The sequence below is a fragment of the Erythrolamprus reginae genome, chromosome 4 (assembly GCF_031021105.1).
Source record: "Erythrolamprus reginae isolate rEryReg1 chromosome 4, rEryReg1.hap1, whole genome shotgun sequence".
NCBI lineage: Eukaryota > Metazoa > Chordata > Lepidosauria > Squamata > Dipsadidae > Erythrolamprus > Erythrolamprus reginae.
In genome coordinates, this window is record NC_091953.1 from 91,713,172 (window position 1) to 91,735,961 (window position 22,790).

Sequence of the window (22,790 nt, forward strand, 5' to 3'; positions counted from 1 at the left end):
TGGAATCTATAAAGGTGAATAAGACAGTAAGATTTTCTGACTACCTAACTAGGATTTTGCAGGTCATTCTTCTTCTGCCTATATTCTAGGATCAGTACATAAACATACCCAGTGATATTCAAGTGCACATTTCTTTTTTCATTGACAGCCTCTGTAGATTGGTATCTCAAGAAACTAATAAATTCTAGGCTGATTTATATACATGTAATGTCTGCTGACTTGAAGCACAATAGATATTATAAGCACGAATGTTTAGAATACAGGAATAAAAAGTGATTCAGATTATAACTAAAACGGTTGAAGCTGAGCATTTGGAAGTATTTTGTTTCTTTTCCAAATTATTTTATTTTAAAAAAATTAAACATTATTTATTCCTTTACATTTTCTATTTTAATCTTGTGGCCTAAAGTAAAAATTCAAAAGTATACTAATTTATTTCCATTGATTTTTCAGATGCTCCAGCTCAAGGGAGCTGTGAATGTTTAAGTTGCCATATTAATATTTTACACAGGGTGTCCCGCAAACCTGGAAATCAGGGAATTATCAGGGAAATTGGCAGTTCAGGAAATATCAGGAAATTATCAGGGAATTCGTGAAAAATGGAATAAATCAGGGGGGGGAAGCAAACTGTATTAAAATCTTTAAAAGTCAGGGGAAAATCATGTAAAAAACCCCAGATCGTGCTGCCTGGCAGAGTCAAGCAAAAATGAGCCTAAGTGGCAACAACTTGCTTCCTCTACCAATATTTCTCCATGGCTTAGCCGTTTTGTATGACGTCACCTACGACCGCGCTTAACTAGATCGCAAGTTGCAGGGAAATATCAGGGAATTTCAAAATGCTTTCCACCTGGCCACCCAATTTCATGCTTTCAATCTATGGTTGTTAGTAATCTTTGTAATGTTTGAAGAAATTTGGACACACTTATTATTTTCAAGAGATTGTTGTAACACTTGATCTTCAAAATGAAATCAAATGTTATTTTCTGTAAATATATACAATATAACATTACAAGTCAATTTAGCATACCTGTCCATTTCTGCTAAAAGCTGCAATTATCTTATGTCCATAACACAGGGGGCAAAGGCATGGGAGGCTGGGAAGGAGGCATCCGTGTTCCGGGCATAGTTCGATGGCCAGGAATGTTGCCAGCAAATATTGTTCTTGATGAACCAACAAGCCTCATGGATATTTTTCCCACAATGATTCGTTTGGCTGGAAAAGATGTGCCACAGGACAGGTATAGAACCTGAATTCTCATTATGCCTATACAGTGATACCTCTGCTTAAGAACACCTCTACTAGATAAGAAACAGGTGTTCAAGATTTTTTTGCCTCTTCTTAAGAACAATTTTCTATTTAAGAACCCAAGACCAGAAAAATTTCTGAGTAAATTTGAGAGCGTCACAAAAGGCCCGACCAGTTTCCTGCCACTCCCCCTTTAATCCTGGCCATCTCGGGCTTTTCTGGGCTGCCAAAAGAGCCTTTTGGTGGCGCTTAAGGAAGCCTTGGCAGTCCAGAGCAAATGGACCATTTTCCTCCATTCTCTCGCCGATTGGAGAGGGAATAAGGGGGTGCTTCACCCCGGCTGAATCAATTCAGCTTCAGCCAAACTGAGGAGTCACCACAGCAAAGGAAAGGCGCCGGCTACAAAGTGAGCAAGCAAGAGGAGAGGGGAGCCCTTCAGCATGGGAAGGAAGAGGAAGCAGGTAGCAGCAGCAGCCGCCGCCTTTTGGTCAAAGTAGCGGGAGGTTCCCCCCTCTCCCCCACCTGGGTTTCTCTCTCTGGCACAGTGTATGGGAGGCAGCCTCGGTTCGGGTGTATGGGAGGTGCGTGCTCCTCCTCGCTGCCTCAGAGTCCCTAGTTTGTTTGTTTTTTAAGCCTTAAAGTCTTGGATTCTTTTGAATCCCCTCACCTCACCTTCTTCCTTTGGCAGCGACTGTCCTCCTCCTCTTCCTCCTTCTCACACCCAAATTCCAAGCTTTTATTTCTTTCCTAATGGGTTTGCATGCATTATTTGCTTTTACATTCATTCCTATGTGAAAAATGGCTTCTACTTACAATCTTTTCTACTTAAGAACCTGGTCACAGAACGAATTAAGTTCTTAAGTAGAGGGACCACTGTATTTAAATTATTCATAAGTGATCCAGCAGTGATCCAATAGTTTCTCTATTAAAATATACAACAGAAACTTGTTTTTTCTGTCTTTCTTTTGAAATCAATATATATTAATGGGCAGTTCCATTACTACTTTAAAGAAATTGCTCTTTGCCATTTACTAAAATTGCTTAACATAATCTCTAGTATATGTAATACATCATCTAGGATTATGAATACCGGTATTACAGGTGATTGTATATGTGCTGAAAGCATTTTCTGCATTTTCCTTACTGATGATGTTGTAAATCTGGTTTATTTGTATCTGTAACATTTTGTATCTTTGGAAATGTTTAAATATTTATATATTTTAATTAATCTTTTGTTTCCCTGCTGAAAACTGGAACACAGTTTTTTTCTACTGCATAATACATTTAAAGCAATGTTTCTCAACCTTAGGAACTTTAAGATATGTGGACTTAAATTCCCAGAAATCCCTAACCAGCAAGCTGTCTGGAGAATTCTGGAAGTTAAATTCCATGTATTTTGAAGATTTAGAAACACTAGAGATTTAGAAACACTAACTTAAAGTATTGCTTAAGTGGCAAACAGTATGAAAATTATAGTTTTCTCTAAAAATTCTTTGCATTTTTAGAAAGATTGTATTCATTTTATTTTTTAAAATATTGTTTTTTAATATTTTCTTTTAAAATATAAGATATATAGTATATGGTCCACCCAGAAAATATGTATATTATGAACATGCAGAAAAAATATTGGAAAACAAATATCTGTCAGCATGTTATTGTAGATTTGATCATATTAGCCTGAATATAAGATCTAATTTGCTTACTTTTAGTTGACTACTTTTTTCTGTATCACTGTAGAATAATTGATGGAAGAAATCTTCTACCTTTATTGCAACAAGAAGTCAAACATTCGGAACATGAATTCCTATTTCATTACTGTGGAAGTTATTTACATGCAGTGCGATGGCATCAAAAAGACAGTGAGTTAAAAGAGTTATTTTGCATTTGAAAATATCCCTTCAACATTATATACGCACATATCACTAGTGAATTATTTATTTAGTCACTAATATAGCAATAGACGTAAACGGCCATAAATATCTAAAATTACTTTACTAAATTTGGAAAGAGGATGAGGTGAATTCAATCAGAATTGTGGGCAAAATAAGAACACAGAAAAATAAGAAGGAACAAATACACTGCTAATTATTTATCCTGTAAAGTAATACCTAAGACTAATGCACAAATAACTTAATAGTACTTTGTACATGAGAAAATGATCAAAACCAATGTGAAATAATTATTTTGTAGATAGGTTCAGACTTCTTTGACTATAATTTGTTGAAGAGACCATGGTTTATATATGACAATCAGTATTGGATTCCTACCTAGATCGTGGGGGACGGCATTCTGGTAGCGAAACTGGACCTGCACAGGCAGCCCCGGGGACTGGAGGATGTGTGCACCCAAACGAGATTTTACTTCTGCGTATGCGCAAAAAGAAAATCTTACAAGAGGACGCACAGGCATGTGAGGTTTCGGCTATTTTTGGTGATTTTTTGCTTCCACGCATGTGCATACCCGTGTGAAATTTTGCTCCCTTCATATGCGCAGAAGCAAAATCTTGCTTGGGTGCGCATGTGCGCCCACCAGAGATGCAGAGCAGCGCGTGGAGCGCACCGGGAGTGGCAGGAGCCGCCAACCCTTCACTGATGACAATGACAATCTTCATACAAGAGACAAACCATGTTGAGGGGCTTAGTAGAAAATATAAATCACATTTCTATCCTTGTTAAAGAGCATTTGCATTGAGTATACATGGTGTGAGCAGGGATGAACATTTTTTGGTGCTGGCAAGAATTTTTTGTTTGATTTCCAAAAGGAAAATAAATCTATATATTATTCATATCCCAGCTTCATAAATATTTTGATACTGTTTATGTTTTGTTTCTACCAGGTGGTGCTTTATGGAAGGCTCATTACGTGACACCAATATTTTCCACTGAAGATTCCGGGGCTTGCTATGGAAAAGGAATCTGTCCATGTTCTGGAGAAGGTGTCATCCATCACCTTCCTCCCTTGCTATTTGACCTCTCAAGAGATCCATCAGAAGCCATGCCTTTATCAGAGACCACTGAACCACTCTTTCAGGAAATTCTTAAAAAAATAGATGAGGCTGTGAAGAAGCATCGCGGAACTCTTACTCCTGTCCCACAACAGCTCTCTTACTACAACACCATTTGGAAACCATGGCTTCAGCCATGCTGTGGGACATTTCCATTCTGTTGGTGCGACAAGGAAAGTGCTAACAGCCATTCAAATTAATATAGATTACCCAAAAATTATATTAAATGAAAATTCTTCAAAACTAAGAGTTTCAATTAGCATTATGAGCTTCTTCAATTTGATATTTTTTTACAATTAAGATTACTTGTTTGTCAAGCATTTATTGGAAACTATGGAATTCCATATAAAAGAAAAGTTTTTTTTAAATATTGAAACAATACTGAGGTATCATAAGTGGTGGACTGCTGCCAGAATGGCTAATTGTGCGCAGATACGCGTCTCTGGAGTGTGAGTGTGGGATTGAGCACAATTTTGCTTCCCGCACCTGTGCAGGTAGCAAAATCTTGCACAGGGACACCTGTGCAGGCACATTTCTGTGAGGTTTTTTGCTTCCCCTCAACTTCGCCAAAATGTGTCCACACGCACATCCCTGTATGAGATTTTGCTACCTGCAAAAGTGCGCTCAATCCCACACAATTCCACACTCATGCTCCAGAGCTGTGGAGCTGCGCGCAATTAGCCATTCCAGCAGCAACCCACCAGTGGGATCATCACAAATTTCATTCATGTATGTTTTACCAAAGCTTTTTGCTAAGGAATGTTCAAATTAGTATACCAATGCAATAGCTATTTTAAAAAAATTAAGTAGCTAAAACCAACCTTTTTTAGTCCAGGTCAAATAGAACTTGGAACAGAACAAGTGTATAGTAAATGCAAACAACACGGGGGTTAAGATAGCAAAACTGATGAGCAGTCAGTTTTTATAAGTAGACTTTTATCTTTCATAAAAGATGAGGCTACCTAGCTTGTCACTTAATAATTGGCAATTACTCTTTTGTAATCTGTGCAAATAAGCAGTAATAGTAAGGCCTAAAATGAGGTGAAAACATTTGTCTTTCAGGGTTTCTACTAAACTAAAAGCCAAGCTTAAGGAATATAAGTGCAAACAAAGGAGTCAGAAACTATTGCCTTGCAGCAGTTTGGTCAAGGGCATGTTACACAGTATAGATCGGAAAGTAAAATATTAAACTTCTAAATTTAAAAAGGGAAATAATGATAAAAATGCTTTTCTAATAGTAGAAGAGGCTATTTGTAGCTCAGGATTAGACTGTGAAATAAGGAGTGCTGTCTCAGTTGCTTGCAGATGTTTCAACTCCCAATGAGTAATATCAATGCAAGTTTTCTGTTGTAATTTATCCTCCACTTATTCTCTTAAAAAGCAGAAAGAATCATAATGTATGATATGCCAAGTTTTTAAAATAAAGCTATCCTTCCCAATCATGGGGAAAAATGGGTGTTAGAGGTGAGAAGTATATCCATATATGCGAGCAGAAAATGTACCATATTGTAAACAGATAGAGCAAAACCAGCTGGTATAAAATGCAGAAAATAGCAAAACACAATTATTTCTTAGTTCAAAAGGAGATGTGAGAAGCAGGGAGAAGGAAATGGAAAATTAAAGTACCAAGTATTATCTACATATTCTTCAAACTTTCATTCTCAAAAAAACACAACCTGTGTTATCACCAATTCTAATAATTATGCCATCAGTAATTATAGTTTCTTTATTGAATATTTGTACCCTATAACAATCATTAATTCCCTCAATACTGTCAAACTATTTACTAAGTCGGCACTACTATTACTATTAGTTTTTTCTCAACATTCCTTTTTTTTTAAAAAAATATTTTTATTAATTTTCATAAAATAAACAAACAGACATACCAACATTAAACACAAAATGGGGATACATTTTCCCCGCTTATCTCGAAAGTATAAATTCAAATACAGAAAAAATATATATAATTAGATATATGTTAAATGTTAAAAAAAGATTTGCTAAATTTTGAATTAAGGTTTTTCACATTTTCACTAATACAAATATAAGACCAAAATTCTTACCCTATTACTTATATATAAACTAATTCTAATATAATTGTTAAACAAAATGGATTCAACTAATACTAATATAACCCAAACAAAAATGAATACCTTATGCTTACTAAAAATAGATTATATATCTTATTTTTTCTTATCTATCCATATATAAACTTTGTTCCATGTTTCATAAAATTTCGTATCTTCTTGATCATTTAAACGTCTTGTCATCATATCCATTTCAGCGCAATCTAGTATTTTCGCAATAACTTCTTCTTCTTTGGGGACTTCCTCCCCTTTCCAATTCTGCGCATAAATAATTCTAGCCGCAGTTAAAATGTGTATAATTAAATATAAAATTTCTTTCTTATAAATCTGATTAGTAATTCCTAATAAATAAAATTCCGAGGTGATTTCTATATCCTGCTTTACAATTTCTTTTATTATTTTCTCTATCATCTTCCAGTATATTTTGGCTTTACTACATGTCCACCATTGATGATAATAAGTTCCTATTTCTTTTTTGCATTTCCAACACAACGGGGAAGTTTTAGGAAACATTTTTGCTATCCTATTTGGTGGGAGATGCCATCTGTAAAACATTTTGATTTGATTTTCTTTTAATGACACTGATTTTGTCATTTTCCAATTATTAATCCAAACTTTCTCCCATGTATCTATGTCTATTTCTTTACCAATGTTTTTACACCATCTTATCATATTGTCTTTTAAAGTCAACTCTACATTTTTATGTGCAATCAAAAATTTATATATTTTCCCTATTATTTTTGTTTGATTAAGAGTAATTAAATTACTTAGTAAATTTTTATTCTTATTAAAGATGTAAAGTGTTATGTCTTTCTGATATCTAGATCGAATCTGTGCATAATGCCACCAATCTGTTGTTATCCCTTCTTCTTGTAGTTTAATCCTAGATTTTAATTTCATTTGATCATTTAAAAAGTCTTTATATCTTATTATTTTTTTCCTCCTTTATGGACTTTGGATGAATTATTGCTTCTAAAGGAGCAACCCATTCGGGAATAGTTAGGAAATTGTTTTTCCTTATATCCTTCCAGACTTCTATTAAATATTTCCTTAGTGTATGTCTTTTAAAATATGAGTGATTTTTCTCCTTATCATACCATATAAAGGCATGCCATCCAAGCATAAGATCATGCCCTTCTAAATTTAATATTCTTTATTTTCTAAAGTTATCCAATCTCTAATCCATGTTAAAGCGGCAGCCTGATAATATAATTTCCAATTTGGAAGTCCAAATCCTCCCCTTTCTTTAATATCCTCTAAAGAGTTTATTTTTATCCTTGCTTTTTTCCCTTGCCATACAAATTTTTTAACTATGTTTGTTAAATTTTTAAAAATTTGCTCCCTGGATTTATTGGGATTACCTGGAAAAGAAATAAAATTTTGGGCAGAATATTCATCTTAATTGTGGCGACCCTTCCTAGAAAGGATATTTTTAAATTATTCCAAATTTCTAAATCTTTCTTAATTTCTGTCAATAATTTTATATAATTGTCATTTTTTAATGTTATTGTTTTAGCTGTTAACCATATTCCCAAATATTTGACTTTTTTAGCTATCTTTATTCCGGAAATACATTCTAATTTGGTTTCTTGTATTTTACTCATATTTTTTGTTAGGAATTGTGTTTTACTTTTATTTAACTTTAAACCTGCTACCTTTCCATATTGTTCTATTGTCTGCATTAATATTGGGACTGTCGTTATCGGATCTTCAGTTATGAAAGTCAAATCATCTGCAAAAGCTTGGACTTTATATGTCTCGTCTCGTACGGTTAAACCTTTTATTTTGGGATCTGCTCTTATCTTAATTAATAAAGTTTCCAAAGACATAATGAATAACAAAGGTGATATGGGGCAACCTTGACGGACTCCTTTATTTATCTCAAGAGTTTCCAGTTGTTCATTGTTTAATATAATGTTCGTTGTTTGTTTTGAATAAATGGCATCTATTAAATTAACAAATTTTGGACCGAATCTCATTTTATTTAATTGCATTTTTATAAATATCCAGTTGACGTTGTCAAAGGCTTTTTGGGCATCCAGGAACATTAATGATAATGTTTTCCCTGGATGTTCCTCATAATATTCTAATGTGTTAATAACCACTCTAAGATTATTTTTAATTTGTCTACCTGGTAAAAAACCATTTTGGTCTTGATGAATTATCCCATTTATAACCCTTTTTAGTCTATTTGCGTATATAGCAGTAAATATCTTATAATCTACATTTAATAATGATATAGGTCTGTAATTTTTAATTTTTTCTGGTTCTGTATCCGACTTATGGATTAAGGTTATTAAGGATTCAGACCAGGATTTGGGGATTTTACCTTCAAGTCTACATTCATTAAAAATTTCTAACATATTGTTTCTTATCGTCTCAGTTTCTATTTTATACCATTCTGCCGGTATAGCATCTGGTCCAGTGGCTTTATTATTTTTCTGTTTTTTTATTATTGTTAGGAGTTCTTCCATTGTTATTGGTCCATCCATAATCTCCTGTTGGTCTTCAGTCAATTGTGGTAATTCTGAGTGTTCTAAGTACTTAAAAACTTCATCTTCACTAATATTATCTTTTGCATATAGTTCTTTAAAAAAATTGTATACAATGTCTGCCTTCCCTTCTGTGTCATATTTTATTAAACCATCCTTATCTTCTAATTTTTTAATTATTTTTGATTGCCTCTGTTTTCTAAGTTTATATGCTAGCCATCTGCCTGGCTTATTAGCATGTTCAAAGTAATGTTGTTTTGCTCTTTTTATTTTTTCAGCTATTTGGTTTTGTTCTATCAATCTAATTTTATGTTTGATTACATCCATTTTTGTTTTCAATTCTTTATTCTTTGTATTTTGTTGTGATAATGATTCTAGTTTTTTTAGTTCATTTATTAATTGTTCATATTTTATTTTATTTTCCTTATTGTATTTTGCTGTGTAAGATATCATTAATCCTCTTATGTATGCTTTAGTTGTGTCCCATAAATTTTGTGGAGTAGTGTCTGAATTTTTATTAATTTCAAAAAATATTTTTAGTTCTTTCTCAATCCAATCCTTATATTTCTTATCTTTCAAAATATTTCTATTCATCCGCCAATTAACCTGTTTATTATTGGTTCTCATATAAACTACTACATGATTATGATCTGCCCATGTATTAACATCTATTTCTACCTCTTTGACTTGTTCTGCGGTTATTTTTGGGGCCCATACGATGTCTATTCTTGTCCAGATTTTATGGGGGTTAGAGTAAAAAGTGTATTGTCTCTTATAGGGATGTGTTTCCCTCCAAATATAATTTAATAATAATTCCGCTTTCATTTTTTGGAAAGTAGTAGGTAATAAATTCTTTCTTCTCTTTTTACTATTATTATCCCCCCCCCCCCGAATGGTCTAATTGTCTATTTGTAATAGCATTGAAGTCACCAATTATTAACATATTTTCAATATTTAACTCTGTTATTTTTTGATGTAATTTTTTATAAAATGTCATTTGATCTTCATTAGGGGCATAGATAGAAACAATAACCAGAGGTCTAGGTTCAATGTTAATGTGTACAATCAAAATTCTACCTTCATCATCTGTAAATAGTTGTTTGGAATTTATAGAGTTCTCAACATACATCACTACTCCTCTTTTTTTTTGGTCTGCTAATGCAGCATACATTTTTCCAATTTTAGGATTCAATAATAATTTCTGATTACTTTTTTTAATATGCACTTCTTGTAGTATTGTAATTTGAGCATTTTGATTTTTGATTTTAGAGAACATTTGTTTTCTTTTCTTTGGTTCATTAAGTCCATTCACATTTACTGAAAAGATTTTTAAATCTTTAAGTATTGTCATTTGTTGAGTTTTTTGGTTTCGCGCTGAGGTTGTACTCTTCTAGCACCTTGGTCCTGCTCCTCTATTTGAGCAGTGGCCCCCATAACTTGCTCCTGTTGTACTGCTGATTCTTTCACTGGTTGCTGTTGTACTGGTTATTGTTGTACAGTTTGTTCCTTTGCTGGTTGATCCAGTTGGCTTATACCACTGTTTTCAAAAAAGTCCCTTGCTTGATCCAGGTTTTCCAACTTGTATCTTCTAGAATGCCAAGTCAATGATAGTCCTTGTGGAATGAGCCAACGGAAGGTTATGTTTTCTTTAATCAAAATTCTAGTTAGAAAGTGATAGTCTCTTCTGTTTTCTCTGACACTTCTTGGTACTTGTTTTAATATTTTTATTTCAAATCCTTTATGATGCAGTTTTGCGGTTCTTGCCCAGTGCAGTATGTCATCTCGCAGGGTCTTTCTTGCAAACTTGATGTGAATCTCTTTCGGAAGATTGTGGCGACGTATGTAGCTATTTGAAATTCTGAAAACTTCATCGATTTCTCTCATTATTTCCATAGAATCCACCTGAAGAATTCCTCCAATGGTTTCAGCCATGATCATCTTTAAATCTTCATCTTTTTCTTCTATTATGTTTTGAAATCGTAGCCCATACGAAGCACGTTGCATCTCCAAATGAGTGATTAATTCATCATATCTTCTGTATCGTGAGTCAGCTCTGCCTTCCGTGTAGTCCATTCTCTTCTCTATTTTGTCAGTCTTTTCTTCGACTGTTTTAACACATTCCTCACTTTCTTGTAGAGTTTGTTGAATCTCCTTCATCTGTGCCTTCATTTCTCCCGTATCTGCTTTTAGTTCAGCCATCTCTGTTTTGAATTCAGCCAGCTCTGTTTTTATGGCTTCTCTTTGTTGAGTTGCATCGTCTTTTATAGCTTCTCTTTGTTGAGTTGCATCTTCTTGAGATTTAAGCATAAAGTCCTTCATTGCATTCAAAGTTTCTTGTATTGTTGTTAAGGTGGGCTGCTGAGATTTGTCCCAGCGGGAGGCGAAGCACTGGGGTGGGGGGGCTGTCAGGACACCCCCCACCCCAGCACTTTGAATCCCGCCGTCCAAGAGCACTCGGGCAGCAGCTTCTGCTGGATACGGGCGATGGGCGGGACGAGCGGCGCCGAAGCCGGTGGCTGTGGCAGCTGCTGCAAGAGGCTTCCGCGCCGCTCTGTCCCACTCATCGCCCGTATCCAGCAGATAGGCTTTGAATTTTTGGCTGGGGGGGAAAAGTAGGACCTTCCTAACTCCCCCCCCAGCCAAAATCACAAAGCCAGGCAGCCCCAAGCCACCAAAGGAGCCTCCTGATTCTCCCCGCCCTGTGGAGAAGTGTGGAGGGCTGCGTCACCGCCCGACGCCCCACCCCGTCCTGCATAATGTTCTCTGCCGGGAGGGTAGCGGCGGCGCGGACCGGCTGAAAACCCCCAACGGCCCGGTCCTGGTCCGCGGACCGGCGGTTGGGGACCTCTGTTCTAAATCAATCTTCTCTTAGGAAAAACGAAAGAAAGAAAAGAAAAGAAAAGTTGGGGGAAAAATTAACGCTATAAAATTTAAAACACAAAATGCAGATATTATATGCTTATATTCTTCTTGTATTTCGGGTAATCCTTATTGATGCAAAATGTTATTATTCCAGTGATATCAAGGAAGAAGTTCAAATGTTATTGTGTTTTGCGCAGTCACAATTTTCCAGTTAAAATCAAAGTCAAATTTGAGGCTTTTAAAATGGAGTCAGTTTATGTTTCACAGTCCAAGACAGATGCAGGCAAAGTCTCCGCTAATAATCCAAAAGAGAACAGCAAGTAATCCAAAGGCAGTAATCAAAGAACAAACAGTCCAAAAAGAATAGCAAAATAAGTCTTCTTAGTTTTGATGTATCAGTTCATTTTATTTTTCATTTATTTTCAAATTGTTAATTTATTTCATTTTGTCGTTGGAAGAAAAGGAAAAAAGAAAGGTTGTAGCAAAAATAGTCTTTATCCTTCCGCTGTTAAAATTAGAGCCCGGTATACAGTGTTTACTGAGGGTTTAAAAGTTCCAGATTTTATTCATTTTATTTAACTTTGCAGATTTAATCTTTCATAAGGTCATGTCAAATTTAGATTGTATAATTAGTTCTTGAATATTTTTAACTGTTCAAAAGTTCAAAAGTTCAAGATCAAGTTCAAAGTAAGAAACAAAAGTGAAAAAATTTAGATCCGGCTGTTATTTGCGGTTTGATACAATTTTTCCAATAACTTTCACCTTCGCCTTGTAAAAAAAACCCTTTCACTTATAACTTTCTCTATGATCCAAACTCCTGTCTTTAAACATGAAACAATAAATTTTTACCTTGATTTCTTCTTATCTTTTGTATTCTTTTTCAGTCTGAAAGGTGTTTTCTCAACATTCCTATCACCCATTTCCTCCCACTTATGATTGTTTGACTGTAACTTGTTGCTTGTATCCTTAAGATTTGTATTAATATTGATTTTTTCCTCATTGCTTATTTGACCTCTATAACAATCATTAAGTGTTGTACCTCCTTATTCTTGGCAAATGTATAAGACCAGGTCTTATTTCTGGGGAAACACAGTAGATGGGACCAATTTCCAAAGTCATGAGCTATGGTCACAGGTGAAACTGCAACCAAGAGAACATAAACCCTTCACTGTACTTTTTTTTAAAAAACTTCATTATGTTTCAACAAGAGATAAAAAGAGGTTATAAGAAAAAAGCCTTCCCACCACGGACTTTGAACACTGCTATTCAAGGTCTCAGGTCAATTTTTAACAACAAAGTTAAACCACAAGATATGCTGTTATTTGCATTCTAGTGAAGAATGCCTAGCCAACTGAGCCACAGGGTTGTCGGGTAAGAAACATGATTTTAACATGATTTTGGGTTAGTTCATGTGATTGTGTCAGCAACATCCATAAGTAGGGACAAAAAGGTAGGTTAGACTGAGAAGTGTAGCATTGTGAGCTAAGATGGCACTTTGGCTACATGTGTCGTGGCTTGCCAAAGGCATGACCCTTCAACCCTGCTTTCTCAACATGAGACTCTGAACAATGCTTATGCTGTGTGGTTTTTAAAATAGAAATATTTAAATTGATTAGAAATTTCTGTCTTTTGAAAGGAGTGATTAAGAAGAGTAGACTCAGGAGAGATATCTCTTTAAACTTATTATTTGATATTTCAATGATAAGACCAATAACTCTACTTCGTTATTTCAGTTTTGTTCTGTTGCTTTTCTTGTTCATAAAATTTATATATTTGGGCTTATGACAGAACATGTGAATATGAGGGGAGATATAGTTACATCAAGAAGTTTCAATCTCAAAAGGTCTAAACACAATAGATTTTAAATGATTGCAATTATTGATTAAAAAGGTACTTGTAATTTCTGCAAAATGTGATCTGCATCAATCTATCATCCCCACCCTTTTCCTTTTGTCCTTCACTGCACCCCAATTTAAATTCTCCATCAGTTTAGCCACTCTGAACATCTGATTAAATAAGCTATAACCCACAAAGGCCTTTGAATAAAACATGTCAGGCAAAAAAGATGATAGTAGACTCCTGGTTTTTTAATCTACAAATAGATATTTTAAAATTCATTTTAGACTTGGAAATCAAGTAAGTGAGGAATTTTATGCTTGATTTATTTGCTTGTGCCACCACCACCACCAAGACCACTAAAATCTTTTACATAAAGGTAGTCCTTGACTAAGGACCACAATTGAGCTCAATTTTTTGTTGCTAAGTGAAATATTTGTTAACTAAACTTTGACCCACTTTATGACCTTTTGTGCCACAGTTAAGTGAATCACTGCAGTTCCTAAGTTAGTAACATGGTTGTCAAGTAAACCCAATTTCCCAATGACTTTAGTTGTAAGAAGGTCCCAAAGGGTGATTCCAGGACACTGCAACCATCATAAATGCATGCCAGTTACAAAGTGTTCAAAGTTTGATCATGTAACTATGGGGATACTGCGACGGTCATAAGTGTGAAAAAATGTCAGAACTCACTTTTTCTGTGTCGTAACTTTGAACAGTCACTAAAGGAACTGTTGTAAGTCAAGGACCATCTGTATACTTAAATATTCCCCTTTTGCACGGCAGATCTGATGTGCCATTGAAAGGCTGACATGGCCCTTTGTATTCATCTGCCTTCGGATGGAATTGCTTGCCTCAACACTGTTGATGATGGACCATAGAAAACTTTTCCTTTCCAAGTCATTTTTATTTATTTATGCATTTATATGGCTCTCCAGCTTAACCCATGTTCTGTCGGGCTCTCTGGTAGACTCCTCCCAAAAATTCACAGGTACAAATTTCAGACACACACACGTTTGAAAATTAAAAACAATGTTCTTTATAATGAAAATTCACTAAGCCCTCTTTTGGTATAACAAAGAGCACTGGTCTCCAAACAAACTGGTAATTTGTACAAGCCCCTTATCAGTTCTGTGATACTTAGCTTGCAGCTGTGAGGCAATTCACAGTCCTTCTTCTTTCACAAAGTGAAACACACTTTGCTCTGGTTTAGTTTCAAAGCGGGGGAAAATCAGCACACAAAATGTCAAAGTCAGTAAAGCAGTCACGAAACACCATGATCAGATAATCCTCCACAAAGGCCAAACCCACAGGCTGCTATTTATAGCAGCCTCACTAATTACCACAGCCCCACCCAACCACAGGTGGCCTCATTTTCTTTGATAATAATCTCTCAGTTGTTGTTGCCTATGCATCACTCTCAGATAATCCTCCACAAAGGCCAAACCCACAGGCTGCTATTTATAGCAGCCTCACTAATTACCACAGCCCCACCCAACCACAGGTGGCCTCATTTTCTTTGATAATAATCTCTCAGTTGTTGTTGCCTATGCATCACTCTCCGCATGCGTGGCTGTATCATTAACTCTTGTTCTGAATCCAAGGAAGAGCTAGATAATTGATCTCCTTCTGAGTTGTCTGCCACACTCTCCTCCTCCCTGTCACTCATGTCTTCTTGGTCAGAGAAGCCTTCATCAGCAGACTCCACCGGGGGCAAAACAGGCCTGTTGTGATTTCTTGGGCAGAATTTACCACTACTTTCTTCCGATCCAGTTTTGATTTCCGAGATTAAGTTATATTAGCTTATACTGCTACCTAGCTCATCCTAAATTAACAATATTGTTTTATTTATGTATTGAATGTATTAATGTATTGAAATTTGTAAAACAAAAATGCAAACAAGAATAAGATAATAGTGCGCTTATTTATGCCCCCTTTTCTGACCACTTAAGTATGAAATTAGGTTCATGGAAGTCAATTTGTGACTGAAACTGTGAAAATTCATAGCTGAGACAACTGAATCAGGTAGGGCATTCCACACTTTGACAAGAAGGAATCTTTTTTACAGTCAAATTTAGAACGATTTACGTTGAGTTTAAAGTGGTTGTTTACGGGCATACCTTTGTGATTAAAATAGAAAAAGTCATTTACAGATAAAACATTACTACATATAGTTTTGTATGCAATACCTAGGTCTGACCACAAGAGATACAGTTCTAAGTTATCCTTTGGTCAAAGGATCGGGAGTTGATTCCAGAGGGCCAGGGCCTTCACAGAGAAGGCTCTTTCCCTAGGCCCTGCCAACCGGCATTGTCTAGTTGACGGGATCTGTAGAAGGCCAACTCTTTGGGAACTAATTGGTCACTGGAATTCATGCAGCAGGAAGCGGTCCCTTAGGTATTCTGGCCCGATGCCATGTATGGTATACCAGGGAACTAAGTCTATCTTGTAATATATCCCAATCATATAATCTTCTAATTCAAATGTGTTTTATTTCTGCAGTCTAGTTGCTTGGGTGGTTTCCTCTTTATTTTCCCAAATATATGGAATAAATGCATCAAGACCCAATATTTTGTTAATAATGGCAGATGACCTTGGATATGGTGATTTAGGATGCTTTGGTAACAATACCATCAGGTAACTCTAAAATTTTAAATGTGCCAGATATATTTTGTAATTCTAGAAACTGTGAAAGCATAGTTGAGGGAAAATATGCAATGTTTCCAACGAGAGGAGACCAAAGTGAATAAAATAAAATAAGAAAATGAATGTGTTTTTAAAACTATTATACATGAATAAGCTAGATACTCTTCTAATAAAAAAAACCCCACTAGATCATATAGGCAATGTTTTGCCCACCAGAAGTGGCTCAACGGAATCATATATTTTTTAAACTTATTGGAAGTTTTTTTAATTATGTGTTTTGGATAGGTACTGTATATGGGAAAGGAAGAGATAATTGCTGCAATGTAGACAATGACCAATCTGACCTGGAATAATAATTTATAATAATAATAATACAATAATTTATTAGATTTGTATGCTGCCCCTCTCTGTAGACTTGGAAAGGGAGAGTTTAAAAAATTAAGATTTCATTCACAAATGACATCTTTTGCGATGTCAGAAAGGAAGTGGCTTTATATGTAAGATGAAAACAATCCACATTAAAAACAGGTTTGCTTCAAGTGTTCAGTTGCAGCTTCCTTAACAAGCAAGAATTTTACTGAGCCACTGCCTAGGTTTACTACCACAGACTATTGTCCTGGAAGATCTAGTAATTTGACTAAAGGATTTGCAAGGCTATTCTAGATCAGTCCTCCAAGAGATCATTTTTCCCCCTGTGGACAATTTTATGCTATAAGAGACGAGCTTGCCATAAACCAGTGTTTTTCAACCTTGACAACTTCAAGATATTGAATTTCAACCTTGGCAACTTTAAGATTTGAGGACTTCAACTCCCAGAATGTCCCACCTAACATCAAAAAGTTGTAAAGTATGAAAAAACTCCCAAAAACTGTATTAGTGTTAGTGCTGATTTCCTTGGCCATTCAGGTTTTGTGATGCTTCCCGTACCGATTCCTTTGCTGTGGTTGGAGAACATCTGCTAACTGTCAACTGAAAATTTTATTTGCCATTATCTCAGTTACACCTTTGAGGTTTTTACTCTCTTGAAAGCAAAATTCTTTTTGGTTTTCTTCATTTGACTTTCAGTTTATACCATGACAAGTCCATGATAGAAGCACTAAAGAGTTTGTGTAAATTAAATTGGAAATTGTAATAATCACTAAAAGACTTTTATAAGAGATGACATTATAAAGATAGGCAAGTGAAGCAAAGCACAGCTATATATTATTGTGGATTTTTTTCAGGAATGAATGGATAGCAAATATCATGACTGAAGAAAAGAATAAAATAGTTGTACTTTCAAGCAAATGGGATGATTGTTGTAGTTTTTAATTTACATTTTTATCATGTATTTACTTAGCTTTTGGTTTAGTTCTCAGTAAAGTAGTTAGTTTATGAATCTTAAAATAGCTAAGAATTTTCACGTAACTTCTATTTCCCAGACCTAGGAAAGTGGTTCTGGGCACTACAATTTGGATGTCTTCAATTATAGCCTTTTGAAACCTGAAAAAAACTAAAAATTAACCACAATAACAACAACATGTCTTATGACATTCCAAAGGTCAACAAATATGTTATTACAATCCACTTAATTAGCCGCCCCGAGTCTTCGGAGAGGGGCGGCATACAAATCCAAATAATAAATAAATAAATAAATAAATTAGATCTCTATATATTGGCATAATAAAAATATGTGATATAAAACAATCATTTATTATCTGTATAATTCCCAAGACTGTGTGTACCAGGGCTGGGTTCCCACCACCCCGCATGGCCACTCCACATGGCCACAGTGTGTTTACTGCATGGCTGCACTGCATAGGCCATGTGACCGTGCCTTGTGCATTGCATGGCCACCCCTCATGAACCACATGGCCACGTCTTGTTTACACTGCCCAAAATTCTCAAAAAATTCCAAAACAAGAGAGCCAAACCCAAGATGGCAGCGCATGTGCAATGCTGGAAACTCCGTTTCTGTGCATGCACAGAAGAATAAAATCAAACAAATTCCCCCCCCCCCCAAAAAAATGTATAAGAGATGGTAGCGTCCATAGACCAGTACCGACAGAATTGTTCTATGACATCACTGTGATGTAACCAGCAGTTTGCTATAGAACCAGTGTGAACCTGGAGGAACCCACCTCTGGTGCATACAAAGGGAAAGTTCATTTTTTAGAATGTAATTTCCCACGCAGACAACTCTTGGTTTTTCCTTACAGGACTCCTAATATTGATCAGTTGGCAAAGGAAGGAGTAAAACTCACTCAACATATTGCTGCAGCTTCAGTGTGTACCCCAAGCAGAGCAGCTTTTCTGACTGGCAGATACCCCATCAGATCAGGTTGGCATCTCCTGTAGTAATACCATAGTTTCCAACCTGTTCATCACTTTCCCTCAGGTGGGTAGCTTAGGTTGAATATAAGACTAATTCCTTTCTCCCATTTATATTTTAGGCATGGTGTCTCAAAACAAAAAACGTGTTTTCATTTGGACTGGGGCCTCAGGAGGCTTGCCTGAAAATGAAACAACATTTGCTAAATTGCTTCAGCAGAACGGTTATGCCACTGGTATTATAGGTACAATATATGCTTTATTTCTCACTTGACTTTTGTCTGCTGTTTCTGTGTGTTAAATCTCATGTGTCTGTAGAAAGGGGGCAAGATTAGAATGAAGACTATAGATATTGAGTTACTTTTGCATTCTCCCTTTTTCTTTCCTTTTCTTTGATGAAGTTTAAAATTCTCCTACTGTTAAGTTACTTCCAGTTGCAAGGTTGCACAATAAATCTGCCTTTACTTTTTTTTAAAAAGTAAATTTTCTATGGAAGGAAAATAATGGGGGGGAACTGGAAACATACAGGTGAGTTTCAAGTGCAATTCTGAAACTTTTTGTGAACTTGGAGATGACGTGATGCTAGATAAAAATACTGCATCAATATCTTTATACAATTTGTTTATTGCTACAGTACTTATTTCACTGGCTTAGTGGGAAGGAAGGAAGGGAGGAAGGAGGAAGGGACCAAATTGGACATCATGTTATCTTTATAACATAATTGGAATCAAAATCTATTAACATACAATAAAAATCATGGTTTAGCTGGTGACTACCAATCAACTTTTAACTTTTCAGGAAAATGGCACCAAGGTATGAACTGTGAATCCCGTAACGATCACTGCCACCATCCTTTAAAACATGGCTTTGATTATTTCTATGGTATACCATTGACCCTACTAAATGAATGCCAGGCTAATAAGGATCCAGAGGTGGATGTACAGCTGCAAGCTACCTATTGGTTTTCCACACAGATGGTTGCTCTCTTTGTGTTTACTCTTCTTCTGATAAAGACGACTACTTTGTTCCCTGTGAAATGGAAAACAATTGCCTTCATAACTTTTTGTGGCGTATCATTTTTTATTTCCTGGTTTGCCAAGTATGGATTTGTAAGATACTGGAACTGTATGTTGATGAGAGACCACACAGTTATTGAACAACCAATAAATCTAGAAAATGCTGCCTCCAGGATAGTGAAAGAATCTGTCGCATTTATTGAACGGTAACTAACAAAATTATTAAACTAACTTCAAATTGGATAGAAAAGATTTTTATTTCTATGCAGGTTATGTCTAAGGAGGGAATAGGAGGGGTAACATGTTAAATTGAAAGCAAGCCATCGCCTCCCTGTTTATATGCATATATAAACATATATGCTTTGATACTGTACCAGTGTTGGTGAACCTTTTTTTCCTCGGATGCCAAAATAGCATGCATGTGCGCTATCATGAATGCGCGAGTGCCCATACCCATCATTCAATGCCTGGGGAGGGCGAAAACAGCTTCCTCTGCCCTCTGGAGGCCCTCTGGAGGCCAGAAAGAGCCTGTTTCCCAACCTCTAGTGGACCCAGTAGGCTCGTGTTTCACTCTCCCCAGGCTCCAAATGCTTCCCTGGAGCTGGGGGAGCGTAAAAGTGTCCTCCCCCATCCCCCCCGGAGGCTCTCTAGAAGCCAAAAATTCCCTCTCAGAGCCATTGTGCAAGCCAAATTTCAGCTGGCTGGCACACATACGCACGTTGGAACTGAGCTGGGGCAACAGCTCACGTGCCAGCAGATATGGCTCTGCATGCCACCTGTGGCACCCATGCCATAGGTTTGCCATCACTGTACTAGACTGAAGTATTTAAGCCAAGCTGTCTGTGTTTCCAGGGTTGATCGCATACATCTTGAATAAGAAGCCATTATTTAATTAATTAATTAATATGCCACCCAATTCCACATTGACTCTGGATGGCTTACAATAATTAAAAGACATCTTAAGAATACGTTAATAGCCCTTAATAAAACCATGCATATCTCTCAATAAACTCATGGCTGGATCAAGATAGTAACATTATTCGATCAACGGCCCCAGGCCTGCTAGAAAAGCCAGGTCTTATATAATGCTTCAATTAAGTGGCCATGGAAGTGACTGTTTCACTTTTCTGACAAGATGAAAAAAGTAAAAGGTAACCTTAACCAATGTTGATAATATCACAGGATTGCTTTCAATTATTGTTGAAAGAATTAGCCTGGAAGACCTTGAATGTCTGCCTTGCTGATTTTGGTCAATAGTCCTGCACTATTTCCTGAAAATGTTTCTTAGGTCCCTTACTTCTTCCTGATGGAGAGGCCAATAAGGAAAAAGAAGAACAAGATCTAAGATTTTTAATGCTGCTAACCTGCCTCATCTCTTGCCAATGGATGGTAGAAGCAACTGCTACCAACATTTTGCCCTTGACTGGCACTGAATCCTCATAATTTGGAAGACTCAACATATCTGCCAAGGGCACCCTGATCTAATTGGTTCTTTTGCAATCAAGAAAACTTTGAGTTGGTGTATCTAATATGCCACCACTAACCATCATTTGAGGATTTATGGTAGACAATACCCAAGACAGGCTGGACAGCTCTAGAAGAGACATACTGGGACTTCCAAATTGGAAACATTTTTGATGCATGCTGGAGGCTCATTCTGATCTGGATATTGACAGAAGGGTCTTTAAAGATGTTGAAAGCAAAGTGACACAGTCACTTTCCTTCATTGTTAGAAACAAATGGACTTTGCAAAATGGCTTCAATGGGTTCTACCTGCAAAGCTTTGTCAAAGCTTGACTGATCCTATTAAACATTATTATTTTTACATTGTGAATTCAACAATACATAGAGATAGAGTAGCTTGATTATAATGATCAAGAGAATTGAAGAGAGACCTGTTAAGATTTATTATTCACTTTTAGTGATTATACAATAATATAGAAGCAGAAAAGTTTGGGTATCTGCTAAGGTAATTAGGTGTTTTCAACTATGAGTCTTATTAGTTCACGGCTGTTTCTGCCATTTTGGGTAGAATGAAGTTTCTTATATTTATTTCCCAGAAACAAAAAAAGACCATTCCTGCTCTTTGTTTCCTTCTTCCATGTCCACGCACCCTGCTTCACCACTAAGACATTTCATGGGAAAAGCCAGCATGGTTTATATGGAGACAATGTAGAAGAGATGGACTGGATGACAGGCAAGTAACATTGTTTAATGTTTTAAAGGCTCTCTAATATCCATACTACAGCCACCGAGTATGGATGACTTTCTGGCATTCCCCAAGTTAGCTGAAGAATTTTGGAAGTTGAAGTCCATACATCTTAAAGTTGTCAAGTTTGAAAAACACTGATCTATTGTCTAAGGCTCGAAAAGTTGGGAATTATTTTCCCTCATAGTTTTCTAGAATATACTGTATACAGTAATTTCTTCACCATCCAGCATCTTTCAGTTGAAGGAAATACTTCATTTGGCAGCTGATTCCAAATTCTTGGAAATAAAAGCTTACTATTCCCCATGAGTAGTCCATTGCTAGAGCTTACAGCAGAGGTGGGCTGCTAAGGTGAAATGGTGACATGTGCTCACCCCATGGCTCTGAGTGCTAGCGGAGTCCAGCACAATTCTGCTACTGCACCTGGGCAGGTAGCGAAATCACACGCGGACACTCAGGTGGCTGAATTCCACTAGCACTCAGAGCCACGGGGGTGAGCACATGTCACATGTCGTTCTACCTTAGCAGCCCACCTCTGGCTTAAAGGTGCTCTTTTTCGTCCACATCCAAATTTTCAATTGACAAATACAGTACAAGAATGGTTCTTGTCTAATTTTGAGATAATTTGGTCGTGGGAAAAAGGTAGAACGATGGTCTTGTGAAGCTACAATATATTTGTGTACTCTCCATGTGAGTGTTTTTGTGTACATCACATTATAGTTACATTTAAATGTTTTGTAATTTTTATATATTGTATATGTATATTGTATATGCCTATTATCCTGTATACTTTGTAATATTTTAAAGTGACAGTACATTTCAACATCTAGCAACATAATATATAAAGGCAGTGTTTTCTTTCATTTTAAATAAAATGTTGGGTTTATTCTGATTATTTAGGAAGAATTCTTGCTGCTGTTGACAGAGTGGGATTAAGGAACAACACTTTTACTTATTTTACTTCTGATCATGGAGGATGTTTGGAATTTAGAGAAGGGAATATCCAGGTTGGTGGTTGGAATGGTAGACTTAAAGGTATGAAAGTTTTGTTTCTGTTATCCATGCGCTTAGATCACTGTCAT

At 36.1% G+C, this 22,790-nt stretch overlaps 1 protein-coding gene across 2 annotated transcripts in view; it reads left to right on the plus strand.

Moving 5' to 3' along the window:
• The window catches only part of LOC139166797 (arylsulfatase D-like), a 38,773-nt gene that overhangs the window by 10,510 nt on the left and 5,473 nt on the right, over window positions 1–22,790 (plus strand). Inside the window, exons 1-7 of one of the 2 annotated variants that reach the window (XM_070750874.1) lie at window positions 12,934–13,062; window positions 16,030–16,164; window positions 18,372–18,493; window positions 18,606–18,728; window positions 19,282–19,705; window positions 21,560–21,696; window positions 22,609–22,743. In XM_070750874.1, the coding sequence (XP_070606975.1) occupies window positions 13,031–13,062; window positions 16,030–16,164; window positions 18,372–18,493; window positions 18,606–18,728; window positions 19,282–19,705; window positions 21,560–21,696; window positions 22,609–22,743 (1,108 nt within the window). In that variant the 5' untranslated portion in view covers window positions 12,934–13,030. Of the gene's footprint in view, window positions 1–12,933; window positions 13,063–16,029; window positions 16,165–18,371; window positions 18,494–18,605; window positions 18,729–19,281; window positions 19,706–21,559; window positions 21,697–22,608; window positions 22,744–22,790 lie in introns of those variants that run through there. The other variant, XM_070750873.1, reaches the window with a different exon arrangement.